General features: G+C 42.4%; 1 protein-coding gene across 6 annotated transcripts in view; it reads right to left on the bottom strand.

The window, feature by feature from the left end:
• Window positions 1-12,850, bottom strand: part of ENTPD7 (ectonucleoside triphosphate diphosphohydrolase 7) — a 69,714-nt gene that overhangs the window by 36,459 nt on the left and 20,405 nt on the right. Inside the window, exons 1-3 of one of the 6 annotated variants that reach the window (XM_047762277.1) lie at window positions 11,082-11,708; window positions 10,824-10,926; window positions 9,097-9,279 (exon numbers count right to left, since the gene is read on the bottom strand). In XM_047762277.1, coding sequence (XP_047618233.1) covers window positions 9,097-9,279; window positions 10,824-10,831 — 191 coding nt within the window. In that variant the 5' untranslated portion in view covers window positions 10,832-10,926; window positions 11,082-11,708. Of the gene's footprint in view, window positions 1-9,096; window positions 9,280-10,823; window positions 10,927-11,081; window positions 11,709-12,850 lie in introns of those variants that run through there. The other 5 variants (XM_047762272.1, XM_047762271.1, XM_047762273.1 and 2 more) reach the window with 5 other exon arrangements.

The raw sequence follows: 12,850 nt of genomic DNA, 5'->3' as shown, positions 1-12,850 counted from the left end.
AGCAAATTCATAGAAAAAGAAAATGGAATAGTGATTGTCAGGGGCTGGGGGGAGGGAAAAAATTAGGGGTTGTCTAATGGGTACAAATTTTCGATTTGCTGAATGAAAAAGTTCTGGAGATTGGTTGTGTAACAATGTGAATTTACTTAACACTACTGAACTATACACTTAAAAATGGTAAAGGTGATAACTTGTGTTATATATTTTTAACTCAAGTTTTAAAAAGGGCAAGCAACATTTTTGTATTAATAGTTTTAGCCTCACAGACCCCCTGAAAGGGTGAGTGAACACATTGAGAACCATTACTCTAATGGGACCTTCTGTCTAACATCCATGTGCTTCTCTATTTCTTCCCCTTTCCCTTCTTTGACATTGCTTCCCAGTTCTTAAGAAGCCTCCACGCAACAATGCTGACTGACTCTTGGGAGTTCCCTTCATGGCTCAGCGGTTGGCAAACCCGACTAGGATTCATGAGGATGTGGGTTCGATCCCTGGCCTCACTCAGTGGGTTAAGGATCTGGTGTTGCCGTGAGCTGTGGTGTAGGTGGAAGACGTGGCTTGGATCCGGCGTTGCTGTGGCTGTGCCTCAGGCTGGCAGCTGTAGCTCAGATTCAGCCCCTAGCCTGGGAGCTTCCACATGCCACAAGGGTGGTTCTAAAAAGCAAAAACAAAACAAAACAAACAAACCAGTGCTGACTCTTGTAATATCCACAATGATCTGAAGAGGAGGACTCCTTCTGTTCTAAGATGTGGAGAGTCATTATTCTCTTTAAGCAGTTTGTTTATATTTCAGTATGAGCCCTAAGACTTCTTTCCTATTCATTTGCTCCACCTCTCCATTTAGACTATCAGGTCCTCAAGAGTAAGTACCTTATCTGCACACCTCGATATTGTCACAATGTGCCTCACATTTCTCTGATATGTATCAATTCAATACTGACTGGTTTGGTCCTACAGCTCACAATATGCAGCTATCAGTTTGTTAATAACTTTGTGTCTTTGCATAGCTATACTCAAAATGAACTGCTCTCCTTCTTAGCAACTTTCAATGGATTTCCAAAGCATTCTGTCATCCTCTTTGGTTCCTGTCAAGATAGCAACTTTATAGCTCTAATCTGGACACAACTCAACTTTACTTTCTCTTAGAAGTCTCCGTGTGTACACTGGCCAAAAAAGCCAGCTGACACTGGTATGCAAGGAGAAAGGACCAAATGGCATTTATATTATACTTCCCATGTGAATCTTAGGTCAGTTGCTGTCTCCTTATTTCTCATCTTGCATACAAATGAATATCTGAAGAACAAATTTTCCTTTTGGGAAGTGATCGTGTCACTTCTTTGTGGAATTTTGACATCTCATCATCTCAGCAGGCTTCTTACAATTTTCAACCACTCGAAGGCCTTCCTTTGTCTAGGTTGGATCACTGGTCCTTCCCTGGATGTTTTCACCTGTTATTTGCCGTAGCCATTATGGTCAATTACTTGCACGGCTGGACACTCCTGTTTTGCAGATATTGCATTGAGTCAATCCCTAAAGAGGACCCAAAGCCCAAGAGAAAAGTCCCAAGGCTTTGGAATCCCTCCCACCCACCATCCCATGAGAGATGTGATTCACCATCACATGCACTTACCCTCACCTCACACACACATACCCTCTCTATTTGAGACACAATTTCCTTCTGGTCACTGCTTAGTCAGTGAAAAGAAAGGCACCCACATATACATCACCCAAGGCAGAAGTGGAGGACATTGGCTTTTCACTGCCATTATCCTCAAATCATAACAGAATTAGAGCAATAACTGACCAAACCATTACCTAGCTTACAAAATCAACACTAATTATATCACTTGTAGAGTTCAAGCAGAACTCAGTAATACACCAAAGTCCATTAAAGTGGCCCCCATCAGCATGGAGCTACCAGCTCTTTGCTGAATGTCATCATATTCCAACTTCGTTCAAGGCTCAAAACCAAATATAATGACATTATAGGCAGAGTGGCTGTACATGACTGATGACAGTTACACATGCCCAGAAAAGCATCTTGTATGGTTACTGCTTATCTCCTAACAAGATTAAGCAGAGCAGTCAGGAACATTTATAATTTAAAGCTCTGCTTATAAACACCAGTAAGGACAAGTAGATGAATAAATTAATAAATACAAATAAATGCCTTCGATTTAAACAGCAAAATCTCTGAATTGTTCCACTGTACATAAGAACCCTTAACTTCACCTAAATATCCTAGTTTATCATTTTTATTCTAACCATACATAAGCAATGCCTGTTTTTGCCTTGCTTTAAGCAGTATTAAAACTCCTAAGGCAGGCCAGTATCAAGGTGATTGTTCACACAGATGCTCGCATTCACAGTTATTTCCAGATGGCAAAGGAACATGAAGGCACCACTTTTTAACAGCTACCAAAGACATTCTTTAGAACGGTAAGTCAATCAGAAATTTCCCCACTAACAAAGATAGTAGCAGGGCTACCAAAAAGTGAATATTATTAAACATTAAGGTGAAAAAGAAATGTACTGAATATGCAGAACATTTAAGTAAGAACAATTTGCTGTTTGTCTTACACAATACATATGTGCTAAAAGTACCCCTATGCTAAAAATTAATAAATTTTAACACTTTACCCAGCATCCAGGGCTAGCACTTTCCAGAAGAACTTTCTGACATATGGAAATATTCCCTATCTGCACTGTTCAATAGGATAGCTACTGGCCCTATGCAGCCAATGAACACCTGAAATGGGACTAGGGCAGATAAGGAAATGAATTTTTAGTTTATTTAATTTCAATGAATTTCCATTTAAATAGCCACTGTGGGTAGTGGCTACCCTATTAGATACCACAGTGTAGACAATATTTGTTGAATAAGTGAATAGATGAATAAATGGATGCAAAATATGAATTAAGTCTGACAATGTTCCTGAAGCACATTTTATATGGCACATGCTAGATAGCTGACTAAAACACGTCTAACAACATTATTCTTAAAAAAAGCTTTGCTGGGGACTTCCGGTCGTGGCACAGTGGTTAACGAATCCGACTAGGAACCATGAGGTTGCGGGTTCGGTCCCTGCCCTTGCTCAGTGGGTTAATGATCCAGCGTTGCCATGAGCTGTGGTGTAGGTCACAGACGCGGCTCGGATCCCGCGTTGCTGTGGCCCTGGCATAGACTGGTGGTTACAGCTCCGATTCGACCTCTGGCCTGGGAACCTCCTATATGTCGTGGGAGTGGCCCAAGAAATGGCAAAAAGACAAAAAAAAAATAGCTTTGCTGTGCAGGTTGTGGGGGTAGGTTGGCAAGGGGCATATGGGAAACCTCTCTGTGCTTTTTGCCTAAAATTTAGCTGTGAACCTAAAACTGTTCTTTAAAAAAGAGTTAATTTTAGAGAGTTCCCTGGTGGTCTAGTAGTTAGGATTTGGTGCTTTCACTGCTTTGACCCCGGTTCAACTCCTGGTCTGGGAACTGAGATCCCATATCAAACTGCTGTATGCCTTGGCCAAAACAAGAAAAATAAAATTTATTTTAGAAATATAAATCAAAAAAAACAGTTCTGGGAGTTTCCTGGCAGCTCTGCAGGTTAAGGATCCAGTGTTATCACTGCTGTGGCTCTGGTTACTACTGTGGCATTGGTTCAGTCCTTGGCCCAGGAACTTTTCCATGCGATAGGCACGGCCAAAAAAAAAAAAAAAAAGAAAAGTTCTGGATTCTACCCTTACTGATACCCCTCAATCTCTAAATTTACCTTTTCCTAAATTCTAGTTCTGATGTAAACTTCCTGCTTTCTCCTTCCACAAACAATGTAGGCATGTGTTTGAAATACAACAACTCTTCAGTTTTGAAACTGAGAGAACATCCTCATGAAGGCTTCTAAAATCCTGGGCCATATCATATCACCTCAGAAGTGATATGCTAGATTCCGCCAATGGCTGAAAAAAAAATTCAAATTAAAATGTTTTTTCAATACAAAATACTGATACAATTTCATCATGTGAATTAGGAACAATTTAAGTTGGAAAAAATACTAAATTAAACGTACGCAATAAAAAATCACAACCAGGAGTTCCCATCATGGCACAGTGAAACCGAATCTGACTAGGAACGATGAGGTTGTAGGTTCGATCCCTGGCCTCACTCTGTGAGTTAAGAATCCAGTGTTGCCGTAAGCTGTGGCATAGGTTGCAGACGGCTCGGATCCTGCATTGCTGTGGCTGTGGCATAGGCCGGCAGCTGTAGCTCTGATTAGACCCCTAGCCTGAGAACCTCCATATGCCATGGGTATGGCCCTGAAAAGCAAATAAATAAATAAATAATAAAAAATCACAACCAGAAGCACGTATCCGAAGTTATATAAGCTGTTGAACTTGAGAGACAGGTGTTTTCGTCAATTCCTAATTATGCGCTTAACCATTTTACCATTAGCTAGTGCTTACTTGTGCCTAAACAGTAACAGCTGCCACAAAAAAAAGGAATCACTGGAGGAAAAATTTTAAATGGAGATAAGGCAGTCCTAGGTGTTTTTCTCTCCCCCACCCCTTCTTTTTTCTGGTTGTGCCTGGAGCATAATGAAGTTCCTGAGGCCAGGGACTGAGCCTGTGCCACAGCAGCAATCCAATCTGGTGCAGTGACAGCGTTGGATCCTTAACCTGCTATACCACAAGGGAATTCCTAATGAGTCCACTTTTAATAATTTTCCTCCCTCCTGCCTCACTGTCAAGATGCCAGCACGTTATTAATTACTGTCATCAGTGTGCCCATATCTAATGACCACCACACCCTTCCCACAACCACCATTTGAACTTGCTCTTATCTGCTGTTCTGAGACAAGAAAGAACCAAGCTAATTGAAACTGTGTGTAAAATAAATGCAAACAAGCTCCTTGTGAGACCCTACCTATCAGTACAGAACATAAGCCTTTAGTACATGAATGACATCAAATGTGGTTACGTAGGAGCCTACTCTGATCAGTTTCTGATTAGTCACTTTGTTCCTGATCCTCCACCATGTACAGTTTCTGCTTCTTTGTTCCTGAATCTACATAGTTAAACTATTATGTCATAGGGAAACAGTTGTTCCTTTACGTCTGCCTCCCTACCTAGATTACAAACTCTGTGAGTTCAGGGGCCACGTTTTATTCAACTTTGCACCCTGGTGCCTAGCATGGTGTCATGCACACAGCAAACTCTCAACTAATGTTTGCTTCCTAAATGACTCATGGAAGCAGTGAGTGAATTTTAATGACACAAAGTTATTTGTGGCCATATGCACATAACCTATTCCATTAAAGAACAAGGAGCTCTAGGCTATATGAGTGCTGGCCGCTCAGCCGGCGCATTACAGAATGTGAGGGCTTTGTTAAAGTCACTACACAGGCACAGTCTGTGTGTTCCTTAGCTCGGTGGCTAACTTGTTTCAATTAATTCAACATAAGTATTTATTGGGTCTGGCCACTTGAGTTTAGTGGTAGTAAGAACTATCAGACCACTCCACCTCCAGTGCATCCCTCAAATGCACTTACTTCTCTCCATCATCATTGCTGCCACTCAAGTTTAGGCCACCAGCATCTTTCTCTTGGTGTATTCCAATTCATTCTCCACAATGCCACCAAAGTGACCTTCCTTTAATAAAAAGCAGTTCCGATCATACCACTCTTCAAAGCCCTTTCAAAGCCTTCCCCCTGCCCTAACCCCCCTAAAATGGCTTAACAGGTCCAGCCCGATCTACCTCTCTAGCCATAAAGCTCACCACTCACTGCCTAGTGTCTATCCTCTAGCCATATTATCCTATATAGAATTCCATAATTAGACCACGCTATGTTCCACTGGGAAACTCTGCTCAAGTATGTCAAGAAAATCTCAATTAGCATTTTAAAAACTCAAGTTATGGATTGAGCCAACACTAACAGACTTCTTAAGACCAACTGTTGATAACACTCATCTAAACAAGTCATCCAAACAAGTGTTTCCTCTTTGGAAAAGAAGAGAGAAAAATACAAAGGAACTGTACTGCTGGAGGAGGAAAGCTTTAAAATATAAACTTCTTGAAAAAAAAGTACCAAAGTCTTCATGAATTGGTTCCTATTATCACCCAGCACATAATGACTGCTCAGTAAATGTCAAATGAATCAATGAATGAATGACCAAAGCGAATAGGAAATGAGAAATTCTGGGGACAGAACAACCCAGAAATATTAAAGGGAGAAGGCATGTGACCCAATTCTGACCAAAAACGATTCAAGAATAGGGTTGCTGGAGGTTTCCAGGAAGGGTCTTCTTTCTTATAAGAGAGCATGGGATACCTGCTTCTCTCCTTCAGGACATGAATGAGGATACATGTAGCTGCTATTATGCAAGCATTTAGTGAGCTGACGATGTGGACAACTGAGACAGAGGCTCCTATCCTGACAGCCGATGTTGAACGTGTGATCTCTCTACCCCTGGACTTTCTTATTATTCAAGTCAGTTTGACTGTTACTTGCAGCCCAAAGCCTCCTGATACTTTCTGGTAGCAGTAAAGGGAAAATCATGCTGAAGATGATGAACACAATACATCATCATTTCATTTTGTAGCATAATCAGAAACCAATCTTTAAAAAAAAGCAAAATGAATCACTATTATAAAGGAATATAGGTCTTTTATGCATTAGAACTATTAGTTGATATAGTTCTAATGGTAAGGCATGAGACTGGATCAAATGATTCAAATGTATTTTCTGTGGAAAAAAAGGCATTCAGCTCTCATTGAACTAACAGTAGGTTAGACTCTACAGAAGAAAACACTAATGAACTGGAAGGCACAGCCACATAAAATCTCTAGAAAAAAAAAAAGAAAAAGACTGAAAAAAATTAATAGAGCATTAGTGAACTGTGAAAAAAATGTCACATAGCTCAGTATGTGTCACTAGAGACACCAAAGGAAAAGTAGGAGAGGACAGGAAAATATTTGAAGAAAATAATGGTTAATTTTTTTCCAAATTTGGTTAAAAAGTATAAATCCATAGATCCAAGAATCAACAAATCACAAACATAAGAATCATGAAGAAAACTATACCTAGGCACATCATAATCAAATTGCTTAAAACCAGTGTTAAAGAGAAAATCTTAAAAGCAGCCAGAGGAAGACACATTATGTACAGAGAGAACAAAGATAAAAATGATAGCAGACTTCTAAGACAAGCTAGAAGACAGCGAAGTTTCATCTATAAGGAATGAAAGGGAAGAAAGAAAAAAAATCAACCTAGAGTTCTATACTCAGTGAACATTTCTTTTAAATAGAAAGTAAAATAAAGACTTTTTCCAGTAATATAAAAGTTGAAAGAAGGCACTCCCTTTGTGGCTCAGTGGGTTAAGAACCTGACTAGTATCCATGAGGATGTGGGTTCAATCCCTGGCCTAGCTCAATGGGTTAAGGATCCAGCACTGCTGGGAGCTGTGGTGTAGGTCACAGATGAGCCTCAGATCTGGCATTGCTATGACTGTGGTGTAGGCCAGCAGCTGCAGCTCCAATTTGACCTTTAGCCTGGGAACTTGCATATGCTGCAGGTGCGGCCCTAAAAGACAAAAAAAAGTTGAAATAATTTACCAACCACAGACTCACACTACTAGAAACGTTAAAGGGAGTCCATTAGACAAAAGGAAAACTATGCCAGTCCAGAAATGGTAATATATATAGCCTCTTTCTCTCACTTTAAAAAATATTTTAAAAAAATAATTCAATGTTTAAAGCAAAAATAACATACAGAAGTAAGAGTTATAACAACAAAAGCACCAAGGCCAAGAAGAAAGGGAGGAGTGAAGGTATATCGTTGTTGGATTCTCAAACTCTATGTGTGAAGAGGTATAATATTACCTGAAGGTAGACTGTGTAAGGTAAAGATGAATACTTTACGCTCTAAACCCAAAAGCAACCACCGAAAAAACAAAAAGAGTGATATATAAAAAGCCAACAGATGGAGTTCCCATCGTGGCGCAGTGGTTAACGAATCCGACTAGGAACCATGAGGTTGCGGGTTCGGTCCCTGCCCTTGCTCAGTGGGTTAAGGATCCGGCATTGCCGTGAGCTGTGGTGTAGGTTGCAGACGCGGCTCGGATCCTGCGTTGCTGTGGCTCTGGCGTAGGCCAGTGGCTACGGCTCCGATTCGACCCCTAGCCTGGGAACCTCCATATGCCGTGGGAGCGGCCCAAAGAAATAGCAAAAAGACAAAAAAATAAAAAAATAAAATAAAAAATAAAATAAAAAGCCAACAGATGAGATAAATGTAATCATAAAAAATGTACTCAGTTCAAAAGAAGGAGGAAGAAAAGAGGAAAGACAAAGAACAGATGTGACAAACAGAAAACAAATAGCAAGAGAGACTGGAACCTAAACATAACTGATAAATGTAAATAGTCTGAACAGGTCAAGTAAAAGGCAGACATTGTCAGATTGGGTAAAAAGAAAGACTCAACTAAACTCTGCCTATAAGAAACTCACTTTAAATATAAAGACACAAATCCACCAAAACCAAAAGAATAGAAAAATATCTATCATGCTAACACTAATCACAAGAAAAAAGCTGCTAATTCATATTAGACTAGTAGATTTCAGAGCAAAGAATGTAATAAAAAATAAAGTCATTTAATAATGATTAAAGGGGAGTTTTCTGGTGGCCTAGCGGTTAAGGATTCGACACTGTCAATACGGTGGCTGGGGTTTGACCCCTGCCCCAGGAACTTCTGCATGTTGCAGGTACAGCCAATAAATAAATAATAATTTTAAAATAATGATAAAAGGGTCAATTCATCAAGAATACATAACAACCCTAAATATTGAGGTACTCAGCATGTCAGCTCACTGAAATGGGAAAATAGAAAGATGCCTTTCATGGTTAAAATGCAGCAACAGCACTCCTCAGTCAAAACTTAACACTGCCAAAATGGGGCTTAAGATCGTCTTTATAATAAGAGGCATGCAGTTTTACTAATAAAGGTGCAGTATTCCCCAAGAGTCAAAGGTAGGAGTGTTAAACAGCTTATCAAAATATTTATGACTTCAGGATGACTTTATCAGCCAAGGATGATAAAGGCGATGGAAAGCTGACTCACCTTTCGTATTGCCTATCTCGTGGTAGGGAAGCACCCCAATGTCGAAAGTCCATGAATAACATAAGTAAAAGGAGACAGGATATGAAGAAGAGTCCTAGGAATGCCACCCGCTGACGAGGAAATGGGCTCACTGTGGGCACAGTGAAGTACCAGGAGGCTGGGCAGAGGTAGGAAAAACTGATCCTGAAATGAGACAAACATTAGTAAGAAAAATCTCTACAACTGAGTACTAAAAAACGGCTTTTAAGCCAGATTAAAGCCCTTCCTGGAGTTCCCACTGTGGCACAGTGGGTTAAGAATCTGACTGCAGTGACTCGGGTCCCTGCAGAGACACAGGTTCAATTTCCAGCCCAGTGGGTTAAAGGATCTGGGGTTTGGGCCGAGCCAATCACAGCTGTGGCTCATATTCAATCTCTGGCATGGGAACTTCCATATGCTGCAGGTGTGGCCATGACAAAATAAATAAATAATAAATTAAAAAATAAAGCCTTTCCTAATAAAGGCAAAAAATTTATGCCCATCCTAAGTCTTCATGTTTGTTTAGTTTCAAATTTTAGAAAAGGACCTATGTGGTTCATGGTGCTTCTACTATATAAATTTTAAAAGGTTTCTCTGCTCTTTTTTCAGTCTCACTTAAAAGTGCATTTCAAAGAACTTTATGTTGATGAAAATATCTTCCATCTCTCTGTGCAACCTCATAAGAATGAAGAATCAGAGCAAATTGCAACATTCCCACCAAGTCTGTCAAAACACCTGGATAGTCAGGAAATTTATTTAATTGATTAAAAAAAATTTCAATAGGTGACATATATACATGGTAAAAAAAAAAAACAAAAAACTAACAGTTTAAAAGATTGATAGCAGAAAGTGAGTCTTGTGCCCTAGCCCCACAATTTCCCTCTCAGAGGCAACTGTTACCCAGGGATATTTTATGTATACACAGCATAAATACATATCATACATGGTAAAACACTGCGTGTGTGTTATCTCCATTCCTCTGGTTTTACACCATACCGAGTGTTCTGTATCTTTCTTCACTTAACTCTATTTGACAACTGCTCATTTGACAATTTGATACCTGTTGATTCGCAGAAGCTTCTGTCAACTGTAAAGTTCACTTTCCCTTTTTTTTTGCTTTTTAGGGTCGCACCTGCGGTTCCCAGGCTAGAGTTCAAATCAGAGCTACAGCTGCTGGCTTACGCCCCAGCCACAACAACGCCAGGGCTGCGTCTGAGACCTACACCACAGCTCATGGCAACAACCGATCCTTAACCCGCTGAGTGAGGCCAGGGATCAAACCCACAACCTCATGGGTTCCTAGTCGTACACGTTTCCACCGCACCACACAGGAACTCTCATTTTCCATACTGATTCAAGAAGACCTCAGTCTGTTTTCAAAGTTCATTAGAAATATTTTGTTTGTCTGTTTAATCTCCCTAAGGGGCACCTAGCCTCACTCAAGCGGAAATTTGAAAGAAATTTACAATCATGCACTTTTCAGAGCGGAGCGAGCACTCACCCTGTCACCCTAGGGCTAGGGCTGTAAACTACTGCAGTATCTGTCTTCAAAAGAATGCAACTTAGATTTTCTCTGCATCCATCACCAGACTGCAAAGTCCAGACACAACCCTAGAGCAAATCTCACTTGCAACAATCTGCCAATACCCCTCTACTTGACTGCCACCCCCCACATGGCTCCCACCTGAGGATAAAGTGTGCAACCTTACCTAGCCATGGGCTCCCTTCAGTGGTCTCAACGCCTGTCACCTCCTTTTCTTTTTGCCTTGAGAAGGTGGTCTCCTCGTCCCAGGCATTTCCTAAGTCTGAAGGCTGTGAAGAGTTGACTGGGTTTCAGGCTCACCTCAAGCAGTGCCCATGACACTAGACCCCACCCCCCACCACAAGAAACCCACGATGCCCACGCACTCTCCCGGCTCCCACTCCACATCCGTCGGCTCTCGTTCCTGGGGCCGAAGGGACCCTACCCGGGTTTCCTGGGGGCAGGGCGTTCTAGAGGGTCAGCGGCATCCTCGAGGAACCCACAGACGCCAGGTGGCGGGGATGGAGGTCCCCGCTTCCTCTCCCGGCGCCGCAGTCTTCTCGCGCGCACACTCACGGGTCGAACGGCCCGCCGTCTCCCTCAACCCTGCACTGCAGGGTCCAGAGGTTTTCCCCGGGCCTCTAACCCAGCCGGAAGGAGGCCTTAGACGCCTGCGGCGCCACGTCCCCAAGGAAACCGCAGTGAGCCAATGACTGACATGGGACCCGCCGAGAGGTGCCCGCCCTCCACCCAGCCGGAGCCGCGGGCGAACCAGCTCCGTCGGTCGCACGTCCGTCCGCCAGAGTGACCAATCCCCTAGAACGCTCGGCCTTAATGCCCGCCCCAGGATTTCGAGCACGTCCAATCCGGAAGGGCGCCGTGCCTGGCTCCGCCTAGAGGGGGCTGGCGGTAGGCTCACAGGTGAGCTGTTTTATGTGGCCAGAGTGCCCAGGGGCCGCTGCCCTCTCGGCGGCGCGAGTTCTCTTGCTGGATGCTTTCTCCGCGGCCGTTTCCAGGACAGAGTGGCTCGGGTGGGTGGGTCTCGGGATGTCCGCAACAGAAGTGCATCCATGCCTACACAATTTGTTTTGTGTCCACAAACCATACGTGCCAGAATGGTAGTTTTCCCACCTCAAACCCCTACAGTCTTTCAAACCGATGCCCCGGATTCTTTGTCTTGTCCCGTGAGAAAAAAAAAACAAAAAACAAAAACCCATAAATTGAGGACAATAACGACTACACTGAAGCGCTTATAATCCTTTCACTCAACATTCATTGAATGTCTACTGTAAGCCAGACATTATGAGTGGCTGTGTTCCTGCCCTCCCGGACCTTACAGTAGTACATACAAAGGAAATGCATGCTGAATCGTTTTTCTGCCTCGCTTACAACAGCTGCCTCTCTCATCTCCAGGAAGGAGCCATTTGGGCAGGATAAAGTCCAAGTCCTCACAAACGTGGCACACGTGACCGTCCATGACCTTCCCATGCAGCCAGCATCTTCTGCTGCTCCTCACCTCCCTTATTTAGTTCCAGCAACGCACCTCTATGGTTTCTGCCCTCCTGGGCTTTGCTCCTTCTGCCTCCTCCATCCCTCCACCCCACCTGCCCTGAATATCCTTCACTGCCTCTACCAGGCCAACTTGACCCCACCCCTTACCACTCAACCTAAGGATTGGTTTTCCTAACTTGCTTTTCTCCTTCAATTCTCAATTTTCTTCTTTGTCCCTCAGTCCCTACTCTACTTCGTTATATTTTATCCAGGCCCCCAGAAACCACATTAAGTAGAATAGCTGCATAAACTTAGGATTAACCACAAAAATATATAAATATCAGGTATTTTTTTTATCATTCTAGAGCTCAGTTCAGTGCCTGGGACAAGGTAAACATGGAAAAAATTCAACGTATCCTTTAATTTTTTTTTTTTTTTGCCTTTTGCCTTTTGCTTTTAAGCCCACACCTGCAGCATATGGAAGTTCACAGGCTAGAGATCAAATGGGAGCTGCAACTGCTGGCCTATACCACAGTCACAGCCATGCAGGATCCAAACCGCATCTGTGACCTACACCACAGCTCAGGGCGACACTGGATGCTTAATCCACTGAGTGAGGCCAAGGATTGAAGTGGCATCCTCATGGATACTAACTGGGTTTATAGCCCGCTGAGCTACAACAGGAACTTCCTAGAATTTTTTTTTTTTTTTAATTCTTGAAAT

Source organism: Phacochoerus africanus, chromosome 15, assembly GCF_016906955.1.
Source record: "Phacochoerus africanus isolate WHEZ1 chromosome 15, ROS_Pafr_v1, whole genome shotgun sequence".
Lineage (NCBI taxonomy): Eukaryota > Metazoa > Chordata > Mammalia > Artiodactyla > Suidae > Phacochoerus > Phacochoerus africanus.
Note: the sequence above shows the minus strand (reverse complement) of the source record. Positions and strands in the feature narration are given on the sequence as shown.